At 41.2% G+C, this 25,317-nt stretch overlaps 1 protein-coding gene across 5 annotated transcripts in view; it reads left to right on the forward strand.

Moving 5' to 3' along the window:
• The window catches only part of tsc22d1 (TSC22 domain family, member 1), a 227,295-nt gene extending 203,105 nt beyond the window's left edge, over positions 1–24,190 (forward strand). For 2 of the 5 annotated variants that reach the window (XM_072260813.1, XM_072260816.1), the window contains exons 2-3: positions 19,071–19,122; positions 22,518–24,190. In XM_072260813.1, the coding sequence (XP_072116914.1) occupies positions 19,071–19,122; positions 22,518–22,766 (301 nt within the window). In that variant the 3' untranslated portion in view covers positions 22,767–24,190. Of the gene's footprint in view, positions 1–3,930; positions 4,043–18,100; positions 18,433–19,070; positions 19,123–22,517 lie in introns of those variants that run through there. The other 3 variants (XM_072260817.1, XR_011886367.1, XM_072260814.1) reach the window with 3 other exon arrangements.
• Positions 24,191–25,317: the final 1,127 nt, after the last annotated feature.

The raw sequence follows: 25,317 nt of genomic DNA on the forward strand, positions 1-25,317 counted from the left end.
CTAAAATAGGTTATTCTTGGCTTCCAGAAATAAATTAGATAGCGCTCTTAAGGCTTTTCACATTATTCTTTCCCTCTGAGGCTTTGTAATGACTTCCTATGTTTATTGTTAGTTAAGGTGCATTAAGAATGCTTGAGACAGGTTATCTTCATCATTCACAAAAGTTGCTGGTGAACGCAGCAGGCCAGGCAGCATCTCTAGGAAGAGGTACAGACGACGTTTCGGGCTAAGACTCTTCGTCAGGACTAACTGAAAGAAGAGATAGTAAGAGATTTGAAAGTGGGAGGTGGAGATCTGAAATGATAAGAGAAGACAAGAGGGGGAGGGATAAAGCTAAGAGCTGGAAAGTTGATTGGCAAAGGATACAGCTGGAGAAAGGGAGGATCATAGGACGGGAGGCCTAGGGAGAAAGAAAGGGGGAGGGGGGAAGCCCAGAGGATCGGCAAGGAGTATAGTGAGAGGGACAGAGGGAGAAAAAAGAGAGAGAGGGGTAAATAAATAAATAACGGATGGGGTATGAAGGGAAGGTGGGGCATTAATGGAAGTTAGAGAAGTCAATGTTCATGCCATCAGGTTGGAGGCTACCCAGACGGAATATAAGGTGTTATTCCTCCAGCCGGAGTGTGGCGTCATCTTGACAGTAGAGGAGGCCGTGGATAGACATATCAGAATGGGATGTGGAATTAAAATGTGTGGCCACTGGGAGATCCTGCTTCCTCTGACGGACAGAGAGTAGGTGTTCAGCAAAATGGTCTCCCAGCCTGCGTCGAGTTTTGCCAATATATAGAAGGCCACATCGGGAGCACCGGACGCAGTATATCACCCCAGCCGACTCACAGGTGAAGTGTTGCCTCACCTGGAAGGACTGTCTGGGGCCCTGAATGGTGGTGAGGGAGGAAGTGTAAGGGCATATGTAGCACTTGTTCCACTTACAAGGATAAGTGGCAGGAGGGAGATCGGTGGGAAGGGATGGGGGGGACGAATGAATAAGGGAGTCGTGTAGGGAGCGATCCCTGTGGAAAGCAGAGCGAGGAGGGGAGGGAAAGATGTGCTTAATGGTGGGAGTAAAGGGAATTACAGAGGCTTGAAGAATCGTACGGCCAGATTTGGGAACAGCTTCTTTCCAGCTGTGATAAGGCTGCTGAACGGATCCTGACCAGATCTGGGCCGTACCCTCTAAATATCCGGACCTGCCTCTCGGTTTTTTTTGCACTACCTTACTTCCCATTTTTCTATTTTCTATTTATGGTTTATAATTTAAATTTTTAATATTTACTAATTTTAACTATTTTTAATATCTTTAATATTTAATATTTATAATCCAGGGAGTGTAAAGCGCAGAATCAAATATCGCTGTGATGATTGTACGTTCTAGTACCAATTGTTTGGCGACAATAAAGTATAAAGTATATCGGAAAGGAGCTGGCCAAAATTAATTGAAAAGGAACACTAGTAGGGTCAACGGCAGAACAACGATGGCTGGAGTTTCTGGGAGATATTTGGAATATACAGATACAGATACATCCCAAAGATTTCTAAAGGAAAGATGACCCGACTATGGCTGTAAAAGGAAGACAAAGACAGCATAACAGTGAGAGAAGGCATTTAATACAGCAAAAATTGGTGGGAAATTAGACGATAGGCAACCTTTTAAAAACCAACAGAATTCATAAGGAGAGAAAAGATGAAACATGAGGGTTAAGTTAGCCAAGTAATATAGTGAATGAGAGGCGAGAGTGGATATCTGGCCACTCCAAAATGATGCTGGAGAGGTAGTAATGGGGAACAAAGAGGTGGCAGACAAATTTGGTAAGTATTTTGCATCAGTCTTCACTGGAAGATACTAGCAGCATGCCGAAAATGTGAGAGTCGGGGGCAGAAGTATATATAGTTGCTGTTAGTAAGGAGAAGGTGCTTGGGAAGCTGAAAGGTCTGAAGGTAGATAAGTCACCTGGACCAAATAGAGTACACCCAGATTTTGAAAGCGGTAGCTGAGGAGATTGTGGAGGCATTAGTAATGATCTTTCAAGAATTACAAGATTCTGGAGTTGGTCCAGAGGAAAGGAAAATTGCAAATGTCACTCCACTCTTTAAGAAGGGAGAGAGGGAGGCAGAAGAAAGGAAATTATAGGTAAGTTGGTCTAACCTCAGTGGTTGGGAAGGTGCTGGATTCTTTTATTAAGGTTGAGGTTTTGGGGTTTGCAGCACATGATAAAATCAGCATGTCAGCATAGTTTCCTTAAGGGGAAATCTTCTCTCTCAAATCTTTCGGAATTCTTTGAGGAAAGAATAGGCAAAGGAGGGTCAGGGTCAGTGATGCTGTTTAATTGGATTTTCAGAAGGCCTTTGACGAGGTGCTGCACATGAGGCTGTTTAACAAGGCAAGAAAGAGCCCATGGTATTACAAGAAAGTTACTAACGTGAATAGAAGATTTGGCTAACTGGAAGGAGGCAAAGAAGGGGATAAAAGGGGCCTGCTGGAGAATTGTTATGTTCCACAGGGGTTGGTGTTGGAACTACTTTTCATGTTATATGTCAGTGATTTTGATGATGGAATTGATGGCCGAGTTTGCAGGTGATACGATGGTATGTGGATGGCAGGTAGTATTGAAGAAATGGAGTCTTGCACAAGTAACATCGGCAGATTGAGAGAATGGGCAAAGAAGTGGCAGATGGAATATAGTGTAGGGACGTATATGTTCATGCATTTCAGTAGAAGGAATAAAGGTGTAGTCTATTTTCTAAATGAGGAAATTCAGAAATCGGAGGTAAAAAGGGACTTGGGAATCCCTCTACAGGATTCCCTAAAGAAAAACTTGCATGTTGAGTCAGTCAGAAGGGAGGCAAATGACATGTTAACATTCATTTCCAGAGGACTAATGTTACATATGCGCAGATGATACATATAGAAGATCGACAAGAGTAGTATGATTAAATGTTTTTACTGGGTCATTGTACACGTTGAGCAACCACTGGCATTGGCCGGCCAAATCAAAGGCAGTGATGACTCAACACATAGGAGGGAGACTGAAAATCAGGCTGAGTGGTGACATAAAAACAACCCCACACTCAATGCCAGCAAGACCAAGGAGCTGATTATTGACTACAAGAGGAGGAAACCCGAGGTCCGTGACCCAGACAAAAGAGCTGATTGTGGACTTCAGGAAGGGTAAGATGAAGGAATGCATACCAATCCTCATAGAGGGATCAGAAGTGAAGAGAGTGAGCAGTTTCAAGTTCCTGGGTGTCAAGATCTCTGAGGATCTAACCTGGTCCCAACATATTGATGCAGTTATAAAGCAGGCAAAGCAGCGACTGTATTTCGTTAGGAATTTAAAGAGATTTGGCATGTCAACAAATACACTCAAAAACTTCTATTGATGTACTGTGGAGAGCATTCTGACAGGCTGCATCACTGTCTAGTATGGGGTGCTGCTGCACAGGACCAAAAGAGGCTACAGAGGGTTGTAAATCTAGTCAGCTCCACCTTGGGTACTAGCCTAAAAAGTACCCAGGACATCTTCAGGGAGCGGTGTCTCAGAGAGGCAGCGTCCATTATTAAAGACCTCCAGCACCCAGGGCATGCCCTTTTCTCACTGTTAACCATCAGGTAGGAGGTACAGAAGCCTGAAGGTACATACTCAGTGATTCAGGAACAGCTTCTTCCCCTTTGCAATCCGATTCCTGAATGGAATTGATCCCTTGGACACTACCTCAGTTTTTTTAATATACAGTCTTTCTGCTTTTTTCATGTTTTTAATCTATTCAATATACGTATACTGTAATTGATTTACTTTATTTTTTCTCTCTTCTATATTATGTATTGTATTGAATTGCTGCTGCTAAGCTAACAAATTTCACGTCACATGTCGGTGATAATAAACTTGATTCTGATTCTCACTTTTAAATTCTCCGGTATTAACATTTCAGAAGATATGTTCCAGCATGTAAGCACTATTACAAAGAACGCAAGACAGCACCTCTACGTAAAGTTTGCGAAGATTTGGCATGTCGTCTAAAGCTATGACAAGCTTCTATAAATGAGCGGTGGAGAGTATATTGACGGCTGCAGCACAGCCTGGTATGGAAACGCAATACACTTGAATGGAAAAGCCTACAAAAAGTAGGTGATATAGCCTAGTCCATCACAGGTAAAGCCCTTTCCAACATTGAGCACATTAACAGGGAGCAACCATCATCCAGGACCCCCACAATCCAAACCATGCTTTCTTCTTACCACTGCCATCAGGAAGGCACAGGAATCTCAGGACCTACACCATCGAGTTCGGGAACAATTATACCCTCAACCTTCAGGCTCTTGAACCGGGGGGGTTACTTCACTAATTTTCACACACCCCGTTTACTGAACTGTACCTACAACCAGTGGACTGGCTTTCACGGACTCCTCATCTTATGTTCTCTATTTATTGCTTACATTGATTGTTTGTCCATTTTGTTGGGTGTGGCCTTTCACTGATTCTCTTGTGTTTCTTGTATTTACTGTGATTGCCCACAAGAGGATGAATCTCAGGTTGTATCTGGTGCTTTGATAATAGACTTACTTTGATATTTGAAATTTCAGCAGTTCCAGGTCCTTGTTCAGACAGGAGTTAATTCTTGCCATGACTAATCTGTCAATGCACTGTATCACAGTAGATGTGAGCGCTACTGAGTGATAGTCATTGAAGCAACTGGCTCTGATCTTGGGCACTGGTATGATTGATGCCCTTTTGAAGCAGCTGGGAGCTTGTAACTGCAGCAGTGAGAAATTGAAGGTGTCCCTGAACACTCCCGCCATTTGGCTGCCATAGGTTTTCGGTGCCCTGCCAGGTATATACCATCAGGGCCAGACACCTTGCAAGGGTTCATCTTTTTGAAAGATGTTCTGACTACGGCCTCTGAGACATCTATCACAGGGTTGCCAGATGCTGCAGAGATTTGCACAGGTATAGCTTTATTCTCTCTTAAAGTGTGCATAAAAGGTGTGCAGCTCATCAGGGAGTGATGCATTACAGGCATGTATGATAGATTTTGCCTTGTTATGAGATAATGGTCTGCAAACCTTGGCATAGCTGACGTGCGTTCGATTCAGTCTCCAACTTAACTCGGAATTGCTTTCTCACTCTTAAGATAGCAGTAGGTCATATCTGGACTTGTGTGGATTTCCGGATCACCAGTTTTGAATGCAACAGATCTAGCCCTCAGAGAACTGTGAATCTCCTGGTTTATCTATAGCTTCTGGTTTGTGTATGTCTGGTATGTTCTCAAAGGCACGCACTTAACCACACAGATCTTAATAAAGTTGGTGACAATTGTGGCACATTCATTCAGATCCAAACACAAATCCCTGCATATGGTCGAATCTGCTGATTCAGAGCAGTCCTGTAAGGGCTTCTCTGCCTCCCTTCATTATACCTTCTGCATCCTCACCATTGGTGTTGAGGTCCTCAGTCTCTGCCTATATGCTGGGAGTAAAAATACTGCCAGATGATCACACTTACCAGTATGCAGGTGCGGGATGGTGTATTAAGTGTTCTTGATGGTAATTTAACAGTGGTCAAGTGCCTGGGTCTTCTGGTTCCACAGGTGACATGCTGGTGGTGCTTGACAGAGACTAAGTTAGCCCATTTGAGGACCCCACAATGAGCAGAAGGGCATCAGGGTGCACTGTCTCGTGGCTGCTTATCACAGTGCTTTACTCCTCCAGTGCCAGCCAGCCTAATGTTGGCCGGGTGAAACGTACACTGCAACTAGGATGACAGTGCCAAACTCCCTCAGCAGACTGAATGGATGTTAGTTACCTGACCGCCAGATGTTCCAAGTCAGAGGAGCGGGACTGAGACACAACCGTCACATCTGTGCACCATGATGACTTGATCATGAAGCAATGATCAATGTGTGTTAATAGACTACACAATTAAAAAATTTATAATGTGTGTAATCTGCTAATACTTAGCTGATCAAAAAATGAAAAGGTATTTGTAACTGCTATTCTGCCTTCTGCTAGTAAGAACCACATTGTGAAAAATACGTGAGTTAAAAATGTAAGCAAAAACTATGATTTTAGTCTTGCATTAATTCAAATAATATCTTATAAAAGGTATATTTTATTTTAAAAAAACTAATTTCTACATAGCCAAAGCACAATTACTAATAACGTGAAAATCTGCGGATCCCCTAGTTGTTCTCAGTTTGAAGAACTTTTCTTGTTCTTTGAAGGAGCTCTCAAATGTAAACTGGTGTATCAGCATTAACAAATTTTACGTCACATGCTGGTGATAATAAACCTGATACTGATTCCGAAGAACCTTAAAGAGACATTTTCTGGAGGCTTGTTACCTAAAAACCTCTTTTTATATTATGGGTCAGCAGAGTATTGTAATACTGGAAGGAAAGAATAGCCTGGAATTTCCTCACAGCCACTTTGACATTTAACTCTAGCTTTCCATTGAATGGTTCCTAAGGGATAGTTCTAGTATAGATGGACATGGATGTGATGGGCCAAAGGGTCCATTCAAATCTTGTAGAATGCCAGCTTTGACCTGATAGTTCAGGCCCTTCTGATCATACATTCTGTGGCTTCTTAAATCAATTTATTCACAACTTTCACTTGGCTGAATTGGCTGTCAAAAGAATTCAGATATTTGTGGATGTAACATTTGAAAAATATTTTTTAAAAATCTACATTATTGACATTTAAAGCAAGATATTTAAAATGTTCAAAATTTGAAAGAATTTCAGAAATACGTTTAGTTAACTCTAATTGGTGAATTACCTGTAGTTTGCCTTTCTCTTTCACAGCTGTTCCTCTCTCTGAACTGGTCCAGAGCAATGGGCAGTTTTCCTAGTGTAACTGCTAAGAATCAAAGGAAATCAGGATCTGTTGATGAGCTCAACCAATCTTGTGTTGGAATACAGTCTGAATAATAGTGATCAATTTGAGACATTCATTTTACAGAATACCAAACTTCCATATTGTTAGAGAGAAAGCTGACAGTTCTGTCAAGAGCTCCCAGCTCTATTGCTAATTTCAGGCCATAATTTGTGACAGTGCTATAGTTATTAAGTCTTCTAAGTTAAATTTACATTGCATGACTTGGTCATGCATTTGCTATTTGTTACTGACTAGATAATATTTACACTAATTTCCTTGAGCCCTCCAACCTCCGCATCCTGTGTGCATGGAATTCAGAATCAGTCTTTTCCTTTTCAAATCCCCTCAGCCTTGCACTTTGCCTCTATAACATCCTCCACTTCAGTGTCCACTTCCACACCCTTTTATCGGACGGGTATACTCCACCAATTATTGGAGGTGAATTTACTATTATTTTTTCCTGACCCCTGCTGGAATTGAATTCCCTCAACCTCCTTTGTTTCTCTTTGTGTCTAAAAGCTGCTATAAATCTTAGCTTTTTGATTAAGAGCTCAGTCATTTCTAATCTTCCTCACCAATTCTTATATAAAGCCAAGGTGATTATTGCACGGTTTAATTTTTAGTGCAGGGAAAGTATTACACAGTTACTGCAAAATCATGCAAGATAAAATTGTGTTCAAGGGACAGGGTTCTCATGCAAATTTCTGTGAAATTTGGACAGTAAAAGGAACTTATAGAAAATTTAAACCATGGCAACGACTCTGTTCTGATTTGCCATTTCCCTCCCTAGTCCTTCTCATGACCTCTGTGTGAGGAAATTACTTATTCAGTGCCAGACTGGTCAGATTTTTTTTTGGTATGTTCCAACTAGGAATAGTATGAATAAATTCATTTCAAGTATGGTTCTTGTGCCTTTTTAATCTTGAACTAAATCCAAGTCCATGTTGTCAGGGTTAACAGGTGTGATAGTGATTTAATTTGGAGTTGAAAGTCGGTGTGGGTCCAAAACTGGGCATCGGTTCAGCAGTTTTAAACAGGAGACACAGAAATGCAGAACAATTGCTGTGAACGCAGTGGTTAAAACTGGGCTCCTCATCCAGCTTTCATTCCTGCTCAAATCACAAACAAGTGATGACGGTCATGTACAGTGAAACTAGGTCTCTCCTCAAGTCACTATTTTGCTTGACAGTTGAGTTTTTATTAATGCAAGTGTGAAGCTTTATTTGTTAATTTCATAGATGTTTGAGCTTAATTTAAATATTTTTCATCACACTATGCAACTTTCTGAGAGTCACATTATTGCAGCCCATGGATCCTCGAGTTTTTATAATCCCACTCTGACCATATAAGCTGGTTCATCCTTCAGATTCCCTCCTTTCCAAAAAAAGACGTATAGTTCATCCCAATAGTGGTCCAGAATATAATTGCAGTGTTAACTTACTTACTTACTCCAGCAATTCTTTCCTGTAATGTTTGATATGCTCATTTGCAGCTTTGATTTTATTGCAAATCTTCCTGAGGCCAGTGAATAGAAATCTTTGGGGAAATAAAATAATACGCTGCCTGAGGCCATCCAAAGTGATGGGCCATGTTTCCTTAATTGAAAGCAGCAAGTGGAGCAACCAGCACAGCATGATGCCAGTCTCACATTAAATGTAAACACATAAGAAGCAAGATAGAAGGATCTCAATTTTTATTTGAAAAGCCCACTATTATAATTGGGCCCAAGTACCAAATGAAGCATCCAGTAAATATGCCTGCAATTAGAAACTTGTAATGGTAGCTTGTAATTATAATGAGAGTATTTTAAATCATTTTGTACATTGCTGTGCAGATCTCACACAGGGGAAGTCCATCACCAAATTACTATTTCAGTTTCTCCTGAAAATATAAACCAGGTGAATTGATGACCAGCAGAGTAGGTGCATCAGTGGAATACCCAGCCTGTGATCTGCAAGGTATTTCTGCAACTAGTGTAATTTAGTTTTTGATCAGTGGTCACCAGATATACACACAGTGGCTACTTTATTAGGTATGGGAATGGAACCCGGTGCTGTCGTCGTCTTCTGTAGCCCCTCCACTTCAAGGTTCGACTTGTTGTGTGATCAGAGAAGCTTTTCTCTCTTCTGCACACCTCTGTTGTAACACGTGGTCATTTGAGTTACTGTTGGCTTGAAACAATTTGGCCATTCTCTGACCTCTCTCATTAACAAGATGTTTCCATCCACAGACCTCCACTCACTGGATGTTTTGTTTCTTTTCACACCATTCTCTGTAAACCCTCGACTTTTGTGCATGGAAAATCCCAGGGAATCAGCAGTTTGAGATGATGAAACCATGCTGTCTGGCACCAACTATCATTCCACGGTCAAAGTCATTTAGATTACATTTCTTGTGTATTCTGATATTTGGTCTGGCCAGTAACTGAACCTCTTGACCATGTCTACATGCTCTTATGCACTGAGTTGCTGCCACATAATTGATTAAATATTTACATTATCAGGTATGTGTATTTAGTAAAGTGGCCACTGAGTGTAAATCTGAATATTCTTGCAGTGTAGAGTAGACTGGTAGCATTTGTGAATAGGAAGATAAAAATGAAGCAAATGACTGGCTGATGTTTTACACTGAGTGGATCAGAGTGCCTTTGAGTTAGATATTTGCATTAATGAGCAGGTGTACCTCCATAAAGTGACCACTGAGCATGCTTGCTGACGGATTTGATGATCGTGTTATTAAATGTCAGAGGTTAGACTTGATTATTGTATGGTGAAAATGTTATAATATTTATGGGAAAAGATGGCATTTTGGCACAGTTATGTCCTTCAAAGACCGCTTCGGTTTGAGGAGAAGAATCAGGCCACTTCAGTCCATAGTGAACATTTCCACCATAGAAAGTCCTGCAACAGCATCACAGGGCTAAGATAATGGGTCTCAAGCCAAATGAGACAGGTTGATAGACTTGGGCATACTGAGGGCAATTAGCAGCACAGTTAGATTCTGAGTTGGTTGATCCATTCTGAATTTGACACAATCAGCCCCAGCACAACCAAACATACTTTCAGTATACAGATAGGACATAGCCTTCACAAAAATGGTGCAGTAGTCACTAGTACATGACTGCAGGTAGACTAGTAAAGATAATGTTAAGTAGGTTACCTACATCTACACCTGTGTTTCTTTAATCACCACAAACTTCAAGTCTTGGTCAACTTGCTGTCGTATATCTCCCAAACCTCCCTTGTATTTCTCCCATCCAGAGTACATCATTTGTCCTTGTTATTCTGTGCTTCTCCCAAGTGGTGAGCAACCTAGAGAATTACTGATTCATCAAGTGGGGAAAGTAGTAGGTCCTGGCAAAAGATTTCCTTCACACAGTTTCACCTTAACAGGATCCAGAACCATTGTTGATTTCTAGGGTCACTTCTTTCCACCTGCTCAGTAACATGCTGCTGCCCTTTGTGTTCCTCCTGAATGTGGATGGGACAAACATAGTGCTGGGGGATGGCAACAGAGGGGCCTGGAAGGATGAATTGAGTTAGAAGAGGGACTTTGCAGGTTCAACTTCTGAGTGTCCCTTCATTACATTGGGATTATATCAATGTTGGATAATGTGCTCTGTGTTGTTATTGTTCCTTGTACTGTGCATTTCTAATACATAGTTGTGGAAATTGCTGGGAAAGCCATGAGAAATCAAGGAACAAAAAAGAAAGGGCTAATGTTAGCTAAATTAAGATAATGAAAAGTAAAAGAAGTGGGGTAGTTGGGACTCTATAAACACCTCCTTGTTGTTTTACCAAGGTAAGGTTGCAAAATGTGACTGCAGAGATCCCTACGGGATATACTTAGTCATTGAGGTAAATTAAACCTAGCAATGAAAGATTATTGGAGTAAAGAAATGAGGAATATGGAGATAGGGTAGGGTAAAATGGATCAGTCCATGGCTGCCTCTGCTGCTGCAATGAGGCCACACTTAGGTTGGAGGAGCAATACCTTATATTCTGTCTGACTAGCTTCCAACCTGATGGCATGAGCATTGATATCTCCTTACTTGCCAATCATCTGCCTCTGGTGCTCCTCCCCTTCCCTTTCTTCCATGGTCTTCTACCCTCTCCTATCAGATTCCCTCTTCTCCAGCCCTTTATCATTCACCAATCAACTTCCCAGCTCTTTACTTCAACCCTCCCCCCTCTCTCGGTTTCACCTATCACCTACCACCTTGTACTACTTTCTCCCTCTTCTCCCCCCCCCCCCCACCTTTTTGCTCTGGTGTCTCATCTTTTTTTCCAGGTCTCAGACCAAAGCGTCGACCGTGTACCCATTTCCATAGATGCTGCCTGGCCTGCTGAGTTCCCCCAGCATTTTCTGTGTGTTGTTCTGGACTTCCAGCATCTCCAGATTTTCTTGTCTTAGGGTAAAATGGAGTCGAGGTAGTAGATGAGCATGCTCAAGAGCTTTTCTTGTTGCCAATTCTTGTTCCTTGTGTTTCTAACAAGATACCCAAGAACCATGTGATAACAGGAATCATTCCAGCACAATTGGTGAAGTAGACATGAATTCAAATCCTCACCTTAGTGCCGAGCACCGGGGAAATGAACTCTTCAGCCCATTGAGTTTGTACTTACTGTGAACCACCCATTTATATCAATCTTACATTATTCAAGATTGTTTAATGTGATTTCCAGTACACAGGTGTAAAGGAGAACAAAATAATTGTTACTCCAGATCTGATGCAGCTGAAAAAAAAGCACAGTAAGATAAAGAAGACAATAATGAGTAAATATAAATGCATAAAATAGCTTGTATACATAGATCCTTTATTTTCCACACACTCTCGTCTACTGTCGTCCAGGTTCTACCAAACTAGGGAATTCAAACGGAGATCACAACTACGTTGAGAGTGTAAAGCATTAAATCTACAGAATTATTACGAAAATGGATTGGATTCATTAATACTTTATTTTTGGGAAGAAGGTTTGCTGGTCTGAACCATATGTGCCATTAGAGCCATAGCACTTTTAATTGCCTTCTGAATTAACCCAGCGATTTATGTCAGAAGTCCTGCAGAAAGCTATAACAAGGAATGAAGTTTTCTGCTTTGACCAGCGCATGGTTCTCATGAGTACATAGAACAGGAATGAGCCCTTCGGCCCATTATGTTCTACCAATCTAATTAAGTTATGTGCACCTAATCCCTTCTGACGGCACATGGTCCATGTCCCTCTTCTCCACATATTCCTTTGCCTGTCTAAGAGCCTCTTTACTGCCTCCACCACCACCAGGCACCCACCACACTTTCTATATATATTTTTTAAAAACACAAACTTGCCTGCACATGTCCTTTGAAATGCCCCCCTCAGCTTAAATGCATGCCCTCTAGAATTAGACATTTTGACCCAAGGCAAAAGATACTGAGTATCCCTATCTCTCATAATTTTATACACTTCCATCAGGTCTGTCCTCTGTCTCCACTGCCCCAATAAAAAAACAATCCTAGTTTGTCCAACCTCTATAGCACACATCCTCTAATCCAGGCAGCACCCTGGTAAACCTCTCCTTGCGATGGGGCAATCAGAATTGAATGCAATACTCCGGATGTGCTCTCACCAGATTTTCATAAAGCAGCAATGTAATTTCCTGACTCTTGAACTCAATGCCTCAAATTGTTCACCCAGTCCAGTAGATTTCAACATCTATGGAGATTGGATGGCTCAGCTGGTAGCACTGTTGACAAAGTTAAGGTTGTTGTTTCAGTGTGGAGACAAATGCTGCCAGTGTACTGAAGTGTGCTGTACCATAAGCATCAATTGAAGCTTTGTATGTGTTCTTGGTTTGGACATAAAAGACAGCATGAAATTTAGAGTTATTCCTCCACCCTGGCCAATATTTATTATTTGTGATCGTTAGCACAATAGTGTTTTTTTTTTGGTAATACTGATCCAGGCAATGTTTACTCCTTTTCAATAGTAATGGCACTTCAAAATATTGGCGCTAGAGTACTGTACGGTGGGCCGGCATGGTAACATTGTGGTTAGTGCAGCACTTTATAGCAAGCATTTTGTATGTTCTCCCTGTGACCATGTGGGTTTCCTCTAGGTGCTCCAGTTTCCTCCAAAGATGTACAGATAGTGTTAGTGAGCTGTGGGCATGTTGTAGCCTTCGCTGATTGGATTTGATGCAAAATAACACATTTCATTGTATGTTTCAATGTACATGTGACAAAGCTAATCTCTCTTTACTGTGGAAAATCCCAATGTGTGCAAGGTGCCTTATAAATACAAGACTTCAGTTTGGTCCCTAACGTACAGTTATAAGCAATCATTGCATCATTTTCTGTTGTGCAATCTTTCTCAATTTCCATCCTATCAGTTTTTTCTTTTTGTTTACCTTAACCTGTTTCTCCCTCTGCAGATTGTGCCTGACCTATTTTTATAATTATTTACAGCACTTTGCTTTCAAGTTGTGCAAGTTTTTTTTTGTTTTCCAAGGTAAGATTAAAACCTATGAGAACAAAAGATTCATCTCCTGCTAAAGTAACTTTATTCTAAAATGTTCCTTCTTCTCCGTGGTCACATTTTCACAGTTAGGTTTTTTTCAATGTCCGATACCATTTTGAATGTCTGCCTGCAAGTTGTTTATTTTGACTGATACCAGGTGTGCAGCTAGAGTAAAACAGAAACCCCTTGCACTGATGAAGGATCTCACCTGAACTATGAGCACACATTATTCTTTTGGTTATTTGTTTCAGATTCTTGGCATCTTGTTTGTTTTTATATTTGCTCCTACTTGATGGAGTTAATCCAAAATTTGGCAATAGGGACACATTTGATGGAAAACACTTTGACGAAAAAGATTTTAGAGGCTTTGTGGTTACAGAATTTTAATTTTGAGTGGCTTTGTGGCACTGGGTACAAGTTATTCTTTTACACTGGCGGAAAGATGAATCCAAAGCTCTTTTTCTACAAGAAACAAACAAAATGATAAACATGTGGTTACAAAAGCCACAAATTGAGATGATCTTCACTGTGCTGTGCTCAATTTGATGTAATAATTTAAGAAGAGATTGATCAGTTGTACGTTGCTAGTCTCGCATGAATCTGCAGAACACAAGTTCAAATCCCAACAGCATTTTAGGGATTTTGAGAAAGCAACAGGAACTTTTTGCAGCTGATGTCATTAAAATGATCGTAAAGGTGACAGATTACAGTGAAGGTTAGAAAGAAAACCTATCAGCCTTGTGTTGTGTTACTTCTGATATGAACAACCCTTTTCCCTGGCGGGGATTGAGCCACTCTCATCATGAAGAATGGTCTATCTCTTTGTTAGGTCAAAATCTTAGCATCACTATAGGAGCACCTGCAGAAGACATTAGAATGGTTTAAAAAGAAAACTTACTACCACTCCCTCAGGACAGTTTCAAAGTTTGGAAAAGAAATCAGCAGCTTTTGATGGATTTATAATCAAACCTCCATGCTTCGCTGTGTCCTTTGTTATTCTCCTGGATTTGATAGTTTGTTTTCTGTAATTTTGATCAGGTTATTAATTCCTCCTTTTAGAGTCGTGATCACTTGTGCAGTGCTGATTTTCAACACTTCATGTTTTCAACTACATTAGCCTTGAGCTCTGACATTTTCTCTCTCCCTGTCTGTCACCCTCTCATCTCTTTTAAAATGTTCTTCAACATTTACCACTTTGACTAAGGTTTTAGTCATCTCTGTGTGAATTGGTGCCAAAATGTTTTCCATTACGATCCTTTTAATATGCAATGTGGAGTGTTAAATATAAGTGAAAAATGCTGGAAGCATTAAAGGCCATTATGGGAAATTCAGAAAACATTCTGTAGAATGCTGTCTCAATTTCTGTCATCTTTCAAAATGAGCATAGTTTCTATGGAGTTAGAATCAACTGCTTAATGAATTTGAGTAGTGTTTGTATATTTAGTAGCTCTTCGGCTGAGCTGTTGAATGTTATTACCAGTCATGAACAGTAGGGGACAGTATGTTTGTATATTAAAGCCCAGTGATTGAATATGGTATTTATTTTACACCCACTCATTGATATTACAAGAAAATATGCCAAGCAAGAGCGTAATAGCCACCTTCTGATATAAAGTTAGTGTAGGGCATAGTTTGTTATAAACTCATAATCACCAACTTTACTTCTGTTGTTATGCAGTAAAATAATAAATTATAAAATATTATACACTTTTCCTTGAGGTACTTAAGCAGCTCTCTTTATAGTCCTAATGAATCTGCCATTAGGACTACCTGTGGCGGTGCATTGCAGACTATTACTATGTTTATTTTTTGTGTTAAATTGCATTTTTGCCCATCATTTTCATTCTGTCTCCTAGTTTGACCCTTTTGCCAAACAGTTTATCTCTATTAACCTAATTTATAACTGTCATGTTTTAAAATCCCTGTATTAGATCTCCTCACAAACTCCTCAGTTCCTAGAAGAACCACCCCAATTTCTCCAGTTTTCACACAGAACTAGAACCTTCACATTTTTCCTGATGGTGCCCAGAAATTGAAACACTGCAGCTGTTGCTAAACCAGAGTTCATTATGACTATGTTGTTGCTGTTATGCTGTATGGCTCTATAGCTCAGTGTATAAAACCCAGGGGTCTAACCGTTAAACCCAGCTTGCCACTTTCAATGCATTATGAAACCTGTTTTTGAACCCCTCTTGGAATTATATTCTCTTTTATAATCCCCTTTTCAGTATTGCTTTCAAAATGTAAAACTTTTCATTTCTCAATGTTTATCTGCCCATTCTACTAGCCTGAATGCATCTCCTTCAAGTCGTTCACTATCCTCCTTGCAGTTCACTCCACCTCTAAGAATTAGTGCCTTCTATACTTAACTCGGGGCTGTTGATACACATTATGAAATGTGGTAGACCTTGTACTGACCCCAGGGGAACTCTCTATTTTTCCCTTCAGTTTGAAAAACAAACTTTCATTACTTAATCAAAATCCTCTTTCACATTAGTTGAGCACAATTTGTCTATAACAAAGATTTTTCAAACCAGGCTGAAATAATTTTGTATTATTTTTGTAAAATGTAATTTTCAGTTTAATTTCTTTATTTTACTGATTTTAATTGATGTATTATTAGCAAGAAAGGCCTAATACAGTTATATAGAGGACAACATGACCTAAATCCAGAGTTAGCCCTTGTTCCGGTATTTAAGTATGTAACTCTCTCTCCAAGTGTCATAGAGCATGGAGCACTTCTACACGTATCTAGTTCTGGTCTTGAGAATATTCCAATTTCTCTCTGTAAATTTTTACATTTAGCTGCCTTCCACCTTTTTACAACCCTTCTCAACATTTACTACTTTAATTGTGCTATAGGTCACCTATCCAAACATTTCCTTATGTGGCTTAGTTTCATTTAGTTTTATAGATCTGTGAAACACCATATAAATATTACATAAGTGCATGATTACAGCAGGCATCAGCAGATATATTCTGGAAATCTCATGTGTGGGTTTTAACCTTGGGTTGTCTATGGTACAACAATATATGAAAAATTGAAAATACTGGAAGTACTCAAATTGCTGCAGAGAAAATGGTATTAACCTTTCACCAAAATATGTCTTGCTATCAAAATTGTTTGCGGAAATATCTCAGATGAGATGCAGGAATGATTTGATTATTATTATATTGGTATTGGTTTATTATTATGTGTACAGTGAAATGCTTGTCCTGCACAGTGTTCATACAGATCAGATAGTTACACAGTGCATTGAGGTAGAACGAGGTGAAACAATAACAATGTAGAAACAAAGCGTAAGGTTAAAGAGAAAGTGCAGTACAGGTAAATGATTAAGTGCGAGACCATAACATGAGGTCAAGAGTCCACCTTGATATACAAGATGTCTGTTCAATAACCATATTAGCGGTGTAGAAGCTGTCCTTGAGCCTGATGGTATGTGCTTGCAGGCTTTTGTTTCTTCCATCTAATGGAAGCAGGGAGAGGAGAGGATGAGTGGGTAGGGTCTTTGATTATGCTGGTTGCTTTTCCGAAGCAGCACTGAAGTATCAACGGTCCGTAGAGGGGAGGCTGGTTTCTGTGATGTGCTGTGCGAGGTCCACAACTCCTCAGTGTCTTGTCACGTTGTGCATCAGGATAGGATGCTTTCTATGATGCAGCAATAAAAAATTCTTCAGCTTTCTGAGGTTAGCCTTCTTGACTGTAGCATCTTCGTGGTTGGATTTTAAGAATTAGCCAGAGAACTACAGTTTACCTTGGAAGGGAAATGCAAATCAGTGGGATTAGTTCTAATAGTAGTGATTAAAAGGAACTGAAGAGCTGACAAATGGCGGATTTGCCTCTGGACTGAATTTCTATTTCCATGCACCTGGCAGATTATTTAACCATGCCCTGTGATGGGGCGTTGGAGTTCAGAGTTCAATGCCGGCAGCCTCTGTAAGGCGTCTCCGTACGTCCGCCCTATGGAATGCGAAAGTTTTCTCTGCGTTCCCCGGTTTTCTTCCCACATTCCGAAGTCACACGGAGGGAGGAATTGGTCATTGTGTATTGTTGGGGATTGCTGGGTGGTGCAGTTTGAAGGACCTGTTCTGCACTGTATCTCTAAGTAAAAAATTAAATCTAGATTCTAGATGTGTTTTATTTTTGCTTGTTGAGTGTTTACGGAACTAGCTGGCAGTTTTTCTTCAGTAAGACACGCAGAGCTGGCCTATATTGACCGTTCAAACTGAAACATTAACCCCAATTCCCTTTTCATAGGTGCTGCCTGGATTGCTGAGCAGTTTTTATTTTGCATTTTATTGGGTGCTGTTTGTAGATTTTTTGTTTTATTTTAAAATTATCTGAAACTTATTTTCAATTCGTTGGGATTGTTATCCTGTACTTTTACCACCAAACAAGGGAGGTTCTTTGTGCGTTAGTCGCAGATGAGTTTAATTTGCCTTCGTGCGCCTTTGAAAGTTTCCCGTAATCGTTGTATAATGAGTGAAGAGAAGGGGGTTTCGAGCTGTTGACAGTCTGTGCGCTACCTGCCCCGGACCTGACACTGCAGGCGTTCCTGAATGTGTAACCTGGCGTGCGAAAATTCTGAAATCGGGCCCGCTGAACCTGCGCGGCTCCGGCTGCGGCTTCGGCTCCGTGCGTATATATTATGCTAATGACGATCAGGTGAGCCAATGGGCGGCGCAGCTGTCGGCGTTCTCTGCATGTATTATGCTGATGAGTGTGCCGTGGGGTTTTGTGGAGGAGCGGCGGCGGGCGCTGTTTGTCACCATCTCAGGGTTCTTTGTGGAGCCGTGGAGGTGGCTTTCCAGGTTCACTAGCAGTCCCAGACAAAATCCACACTCTCCAACCCTCACAACACTCCCTCTGCGGCGATCGGGCAGGCACAGGCAGCAAAGCACCGTTTCTCAAGCATCTTCCTTTTGAAATAGCATGAATGCTGAATATTTTAAGTCACTGGCGATGGAGCTTGGGGTTTACCAGCTGAGGAATTTCTCGATTTCATTCCTTTCCTCTTTGCTTGGAACAGAAAACGCCTCCGTGAAATTAGACAGTAGGTAAATGTCGGTGGTTGCCTTTTTGGAGCAATGAAAGGTCGTTTCTGTTTGAGGGAGCAGATAACAGTTTAGCAAATGCCTCTTGTATTGCAACAGTCTGCGATGCTAAAGGCGGTGACAGCTTCTTCGAAGTCTTAAGCTCTTTGTGGTGGGGGGAGGGGGTATTTCTGAGGAAAGCGAGTTTGTTTTTTTTTTGAGTGTTTTCTGAGTCCTGGGAGCTTCTGCTTTAATGTATGCTCCTGGATATATTGTCGAGCAATGCGGGGGAAAAATGGCTGGCGTCGTCTCACCGGCTTGTTATTTTGCCGCATTACAGCGGGGGACCCCGGAGTCAGCAAAAAGTCAAGATAACGGCGTCTTCTTTTTGTCCAAAGCTTGATCCTACAATGAATTAAAATCTATTTAAAATATTACTGGGGTGGTGGGATATCGCCGTGTTGCATACCTTGCAAACTGCTCGCACGGGAGGGGGAGTAGTTGAATATAATGCATCAGATATCACAAAAACAAGGCTATTATCAGGTTTCAGTGCTACATTTGATCTTGGCAGGGAATTGATTTGGCTGTTATTCGCATGTTTTTTTGTGCATCAGTGGGAATAGCAGCCTTAATCTTATTTTCTTGTGTTTCGTTTCCAGTTCTTCTGGTGCCAGTGTGGTAGCCATAGACAACAAGATCGAGCAAGCCATGGTAAGTGGAGCCAAATATCTATATGGCGGTTAGGGGAAAAGAGAAATTTATTACTCGCACAGTAATACCGGGGGACAATTTTGATAATTTGATGAGCTCTTGGATGCAGCAATTATGGGAAGCAGGGAGAGAGCGAGAAAGGGCAATATTTTTGTGGGACTATGCCGAAGAGGTAAGGCTAGGAATAGAAATAATTCACAAATCACAGGTTGCAATAATGCTACTCAGGAATGGCTGTACATTGTGTTTAGTGTTTCCACCGCTAGTCCTCTGAGGACATTTATTGTGCGAATGAATCATTGCAGAGATGCTCAAGGTGAAGCAGAGACAGCGTTTACACTTCCCTGTATCTGTTTTGTATGGCATGACCGCGGGCAGAAACTGTCTCTGCAGGGCGAGGCTAAATGTTCATGTTTATAATTCGGACTAAATTAAAATACCTTTTCATGTTACTGAAACGTCAGATTGAGTGAACAGTTTCCCTGTTTGTGCAATGCCTTGCACATAGCATACGTCGAGTTTATTTTGCCGTGCTTGTGTGTGTGAACATTCCGTTTGTATTACAAGTGTCCTGGAGATCTGGGTATGGCATTGGGTGAGAGATTGTGGTACAAGACACTAGCCTGCTCTTTAATATTTGTAGCAGCAGGCCAGTGGGGTCGGGCCTTTGTATATTGCAGCTGCAGGAGGCGGTAGAGCGTTGAGCTCCCCGCGGGTCCGAATATGCCAGAATTTGCTGGAAACACCGAGGCCAGCGGACACACGATGGCGAGTGGAGGACGGAGTCGCTCTGGCCGCCCCGCTCCGCTCCGCCCCGTCCCCTGAGGCTGTGTTCGAACTGGTTGGGCTAGGCGAGGTGGCTCCGGGTCCCGGACCGGTGGGTGGCAGAGCCCGAACCCCGGCGCAGCGCCTCTGCCGCTCGCATCGATCTTCCGCCTGCCGCCGCTCGATCGCAAGCCTTAAACCCCGGCTATAAATAACTCGGCTGCCGATTGGTCACGGCCAGTGACGTGGCGCACTCTGTGGGTTTTGGTGACGTCAACAGTTGTCAAGAGCGGGAGACGACGGAAGTGGGAATGCAGGTCGGGGAGGGGGAGGGGTGGGCAGTGCAGACGGTCCAGGATTGCTGCGGGAGTCAATCGGTAGCTAGTGATAGCGTTGGAGCTCCTCCATTCACTGAACGCACTTCCCACTTCCCAAACATTTAAAGCATTTGGCACAAATCCAATTGCCTTTGGTTTAATGCTTTTAAAATCGCGGCACGCACTGCTGTAAATTTGTGTATTCAGCAAGCAGGAATTGAAGCCTCATCCAATGGATAAGTGGGGAAAGGGGCAGGGAATTGGCACAAGGGAACATAGGGAGGGAATGCAAACCAGAGTGAGCATTTTAAGCTAACACCAGTGTGAGTGAATGAGCAGAGGGGTAATCAGAGTGCTGAGGAAGTTGGGGCACTAACAGTCAGATTTCTGCTGTGTATGTTTTCACGTGTAGATTAAGCCAGATAGGGAGAGTAGATGTAAGCACAAGAGAGAGAGTTGGCGGTGGATAAGCCCAAGTAAGGGATGTTGCACAGGTAGAACATGTGCTTACTGAGAGAGAATCGGGTCAGAATCTCAGCTTGGCTTCAAATAATTGCCTCAGTCATGGGAATGGGTAGAGTTAATCATACAAGCGTCTGTTGTGTCATAGCCATCCTTGTCTATTTCTCCCACTTCTACCCTTTGAATATCTCTGTGGGTGCATCAGTTTTAAATTTGATGAGGGTTTCTATATCTATCTTTCAGACTGGGAGTTCAACTCCCATTCATTCTGGCAAAAAATCAAATATGCTTTCACTACTTTTTCTCGTTATTGACCTTCCTTTCAAGGGGAATGTGATTGTAGCACAATTTTACACCCTCGTGTAATTCCCCCTCTCTCCTGACCATCTTGTGTGCCAAAGAAAATGACGCAATCTCTGCTCATAACTAAACTTCTGTAGCCTGGCAACATTTCTGTTATCTCAGCCATCCTTCAGTGTGATGACCAGAACTGTACACTACTCTAGTTGTAGCTTCGTTCTGTCCCGGCGTGACTTCCCTACTCTTGTGATCGGTGTCAGTGAAGGCGAGCATCACAAATGCTGCCTTAACACCTTAGCTAACGTGCTACTTGTCATAGGTGCGTGTGCATCACAAACGCTGCTGTTCCTTCAAACTGCATTGTGCATTTTCTCACCTTTCACAGCTATAGATTAAATTCCAGTTTGCAGGCACTTAGCTGGTCCATAGATATCTTACTGGAACATCGTTTTCTTTGCTGTCAAAAAAACAATTTTGGTGCCTGAGATCATAAAAAGCTTTGTAATGTATTATAGAGGTGGTTTATTCTTGGCAGATGTTAAATTAATATTCTAAGATCCAACACTGGAAAAACGGCAGTCTTGGGAATGAATATGCAGCCACTCACTCAGATAACTGGAAAATGATAGTTGGTCGGGCTCTGTACTACTGCGATACAATGTGTTTGAGTTTAGCACCCACTCACTCAGAGAACTGAGTTTAGCAGTTTTCCACTTGTAAATGTTCCTGACCATTTACCGTGTCACCAACTCTTCTCATCTGACTTCTCCTGTTCGATGTCAGTAGTGTTCCTTCAATGCCCTCTTCTGTGAGCGCCGACATAAAGTAACTAACTCAGCTGTATGTTTCTCCTGCCTCACCCTTCATGTCCTGCTTACACTCTTGCTCCATTTTGTGCTGTTTTGTGCCAGGTATGCAGTTTATTGGTGAAAACTCAGTTCACTCACAAGCAGGTGACAAATCAGAGCTCTTTGGGCATTAGCTGAAGCGGGGTGCTGGTGGCAAACATTTGGGATGTGGCTTTGTGTAAAAGGTTGGATATGACACGGGAAGCAGGAATAGACCCTCACACCTGCTCCAGCTGCTGGTTCGCTCCTGGCTCCGCTTTCCTTTAACACTCTCAGACCCACCCATCTGTGTCTTGAGTATTCTCACGAGATGGGTGTTGCAAAGAATGTGCTTTTCTGATTTTACACAAGATTTGAAATCTCAACACCTGAAGGATTTTCATATTCTATTTCGCTTCTTCTCAAAAATTGAGAAAATTATATTAATAAATTAGAAATTTTAAACAGAAGATCACAGATAAGTATCTTCAAATATCCTCGTGGGAAACCATAAAAAGCTTTGTAATGTATTATAGAGGTGGTTTATTCTTGGCAGATGTTAAATTAATATCTTGGCAAGGAAACATCTCAAGCGAGCAGAAAAGATCATTTGACTGCTTGAACAGATCGTGGTTCTTTTTATATGTGCAGTGGATAAGTGTTTAAAATCGTGGTTTTGTACAGTGCAATGTAATGGTCTTTAATTGGAATCTTTATTTTGTAGGATCTGGTGAAGAGTCACTTGATGTACGCAGTGAGGGAGGAAGTGGAAGTCCTTAAGGAACAGATCAAAGAGCTGGTGGAGAGAAACTCTCAGTTAGAACAGGAGAACAATCTGCTGAAGACTCTGGCTAGTCCTGAGCAATTAGCTCAGTTTCAAGCACAGCTCCAGACAACTGGCTGTTCTCCACCAGTGTCTCAATCAGGACAAACCACTCAATCCACACCACCTAACGGCGGATCATCAGCTTAAAGTCCATGCTGTAGAAACCACTGGGGCCATCGGGCTTTGCAGAGAGGAGAAATAAATCTGTCATTTCAATCATCATGTAATATTTCATCGCACACCGACAATTCTTAATTGGTTATGGGAACTAGAGTTGTATAAAGCCAGAAGGAAACTCTCTTCGGTGATAAGGCAGTTGTCTTTAGCTAAAGGAGTTTGCTTTAGGGGTGTGGAATGGAACCTTGTTCTCAAAGAGAGTGGTTGTATGCACAAGGGGAGAAGCTATCATGCAGTCCCGAGTGCTGCTTACTGATCACTGCTGGTGCTGTGAGAATGCGTGCACAGTTTTATTTCGTTCAGCACAGCTATAGTCGAGTGTGCATGCGCATGTATGTGCGTGCGCTGATATAACCACTACCTGACAAGGTTGAGGAAGACGTGGATCAGAGGCAATCAGATACTGTCTGTGGAGTCGAGGGGGCTGTGCCCTCCTTTACAGTGCCGTGGACCACTTTGAATTATAAATGAGCTATGAAGGCAAAATGGGAGTATGAAGGCAAAACTAGCAGTATTTAACTTGAACTACAGAACTATCACCTTGGACCTTAAATGGACAAGTTTGCTTTGTTTACACTTCTTCTCCAAGATGTGGAGAGGGGTCGATTTTTCAATTTAGATGTGACTCTAAAGATCTGTGGCAATCCAAAAGATTGTTCATCTAATGTATATTGTGTATGTAGTGTAAGTATTGTGTAATATAGAGCTGTAACTATTAGGTTGTACAGATTGAAATCTTGCTGTTTCATTGATCCAATTGCATTTGGACATTTTTTATGCTGTTGAACAGAAATGGCATTTGTGAACAATTATGCTGTTCAAAAATACTGTAGGCCTGGAAGACTTTTTTTTTGTAAGTTAATGGTACGTGACAGATAATAGAAAGTGGTCCACTGGTCCCATTTCTATCAAGGTAAAGCAGTGGCAAATACTGCACTGACAGAGTGGTCTCTTAGTCAGAAATGGCTTTGAGAGGTGGGAGTCCCTGGGTTCCAGTGAAATTGATTCTTTGTGAATGCTGTTGGTTCAGTAGTCCTTTGGTCTGTCAAAATCTATACTGTAATGGTTAGATTCCTGTAGGTTCCAGGAGCAATGGATTCATCCAGCCTGGATATATTTGTTGCTTCTAGTTGGTTGTTAAATACCTTCTGAGAAAACTGTATTCAACAGTAGTACAATATTTAGAACACCCACGAAGAGTGTGTTTTCATAATTAAGCACTCCCAGACCTGAAAAATTCTGTTAGCAGTTCTGATCTCTGCTATAGATTTCACATTAACAGTAATAGTGTTGCTTATATTCTGGTGCATGTTCTGAAACAGTTGTAACACATTCAGTTATACTTGACTGCTGCACAACTTCTAAACTTTCAATAAACTCATGTTGGTAAATAATTGACTGTGCATTTGTTTTTTTCAGTGTTACCTGTAACTATAGACTGCAATTGGATAGTTTAAAAGAAATGTTATTTGGTTGAATAAATTTATTCTATTAATCACCACCTGAGCAGCTGAACCCAAATTATGATGAAAATGAGGATCAATGCTGCAAAAGAAACAAAAAGACAGAGCACCCAATGGAAGATTTGCTTTTTATTAAGAAACAATCTATTTTAAGTCAAAATTCTACAGGCTAGAGCATTTCATTGCACAAATCGCAACATTTTTCTGTGCATACTTTATGCATGGCTTATGTAAGTTAAAATTTTCTGCTTCATCTGTACAGCTGGGATTTTCTCAAAGTTAGCCATTCAGAAAAATAAGATGAACTTCATCATTGGCATTGAATTTGATCTTGTTAAATCAGGATAACTTAAGCAGTTGCTCCAAATTCTGATATTACATCTTTAACTTTTCTCCTTTTTAAGGTGTAGACTGAGGAAGATTTGACTTGCCTCAATTGTACATGTGTGGATATGACTGAAGCTGTAAAGGAGCTACAGTGTTTGAGTTCTCATCGTCATTCACATTGCAAATCTGTTCCTGTCCATGAAAGTTTTTATAAATTGCTGTGTTTATGTATCACTACCACTGAAATGGTTTCTTCATTTCCACTGAACCTCTTGTGTTTGTACAACCCATCATATTGTAAAACTATTTAAAACATACCTTAAGTTAGTTACTAAAATAACAATAGAAGATGGGAAAAGAAAGTTAACATTTTGGATCGAAGACCCTTTGTTAGCTTACCAAGTTTGCTACTAATTTCTTTAAAACTTTGCCCCAAGCGTAGGCTTTGCAACTCGTTTAAACTTTGAAAAATTATAAACAGTGTGAATGAATTCAAGACCAAATATTGTGGTAAAACACCTGATAAAAGATCATCAGATCCTAAAGCATCCACTGGAGCTGATAATATCCAGAAAAATGCTAGTTTTTGGGAGTATTTTCTGAAACCTCATATGCAAGCCTAACCTAAATTTGCTTTGACAATGTCTTGACAAATAGAAACCTGTGCGACTGATGAAATATACATAGCATTGGATTTAAAATTAATTGAGATGGCATAACTACATGATAGC

The sequence above is a fragment of the Mobula birostris genome, chromosome 6 (genome assembly GCF_030028105.1).
Source record: "Mobula birostris isolate sMobBir1 chromosome 6, sMobBir1.hap1, whole genome shotgun sequence".
Taxonomy (NCBI): Eukaryota; Metazoa; Chordata; class Chondrichthyes; order Myliobatiformes; family Myliobatidae; genus Mobula; species Mobula birostris.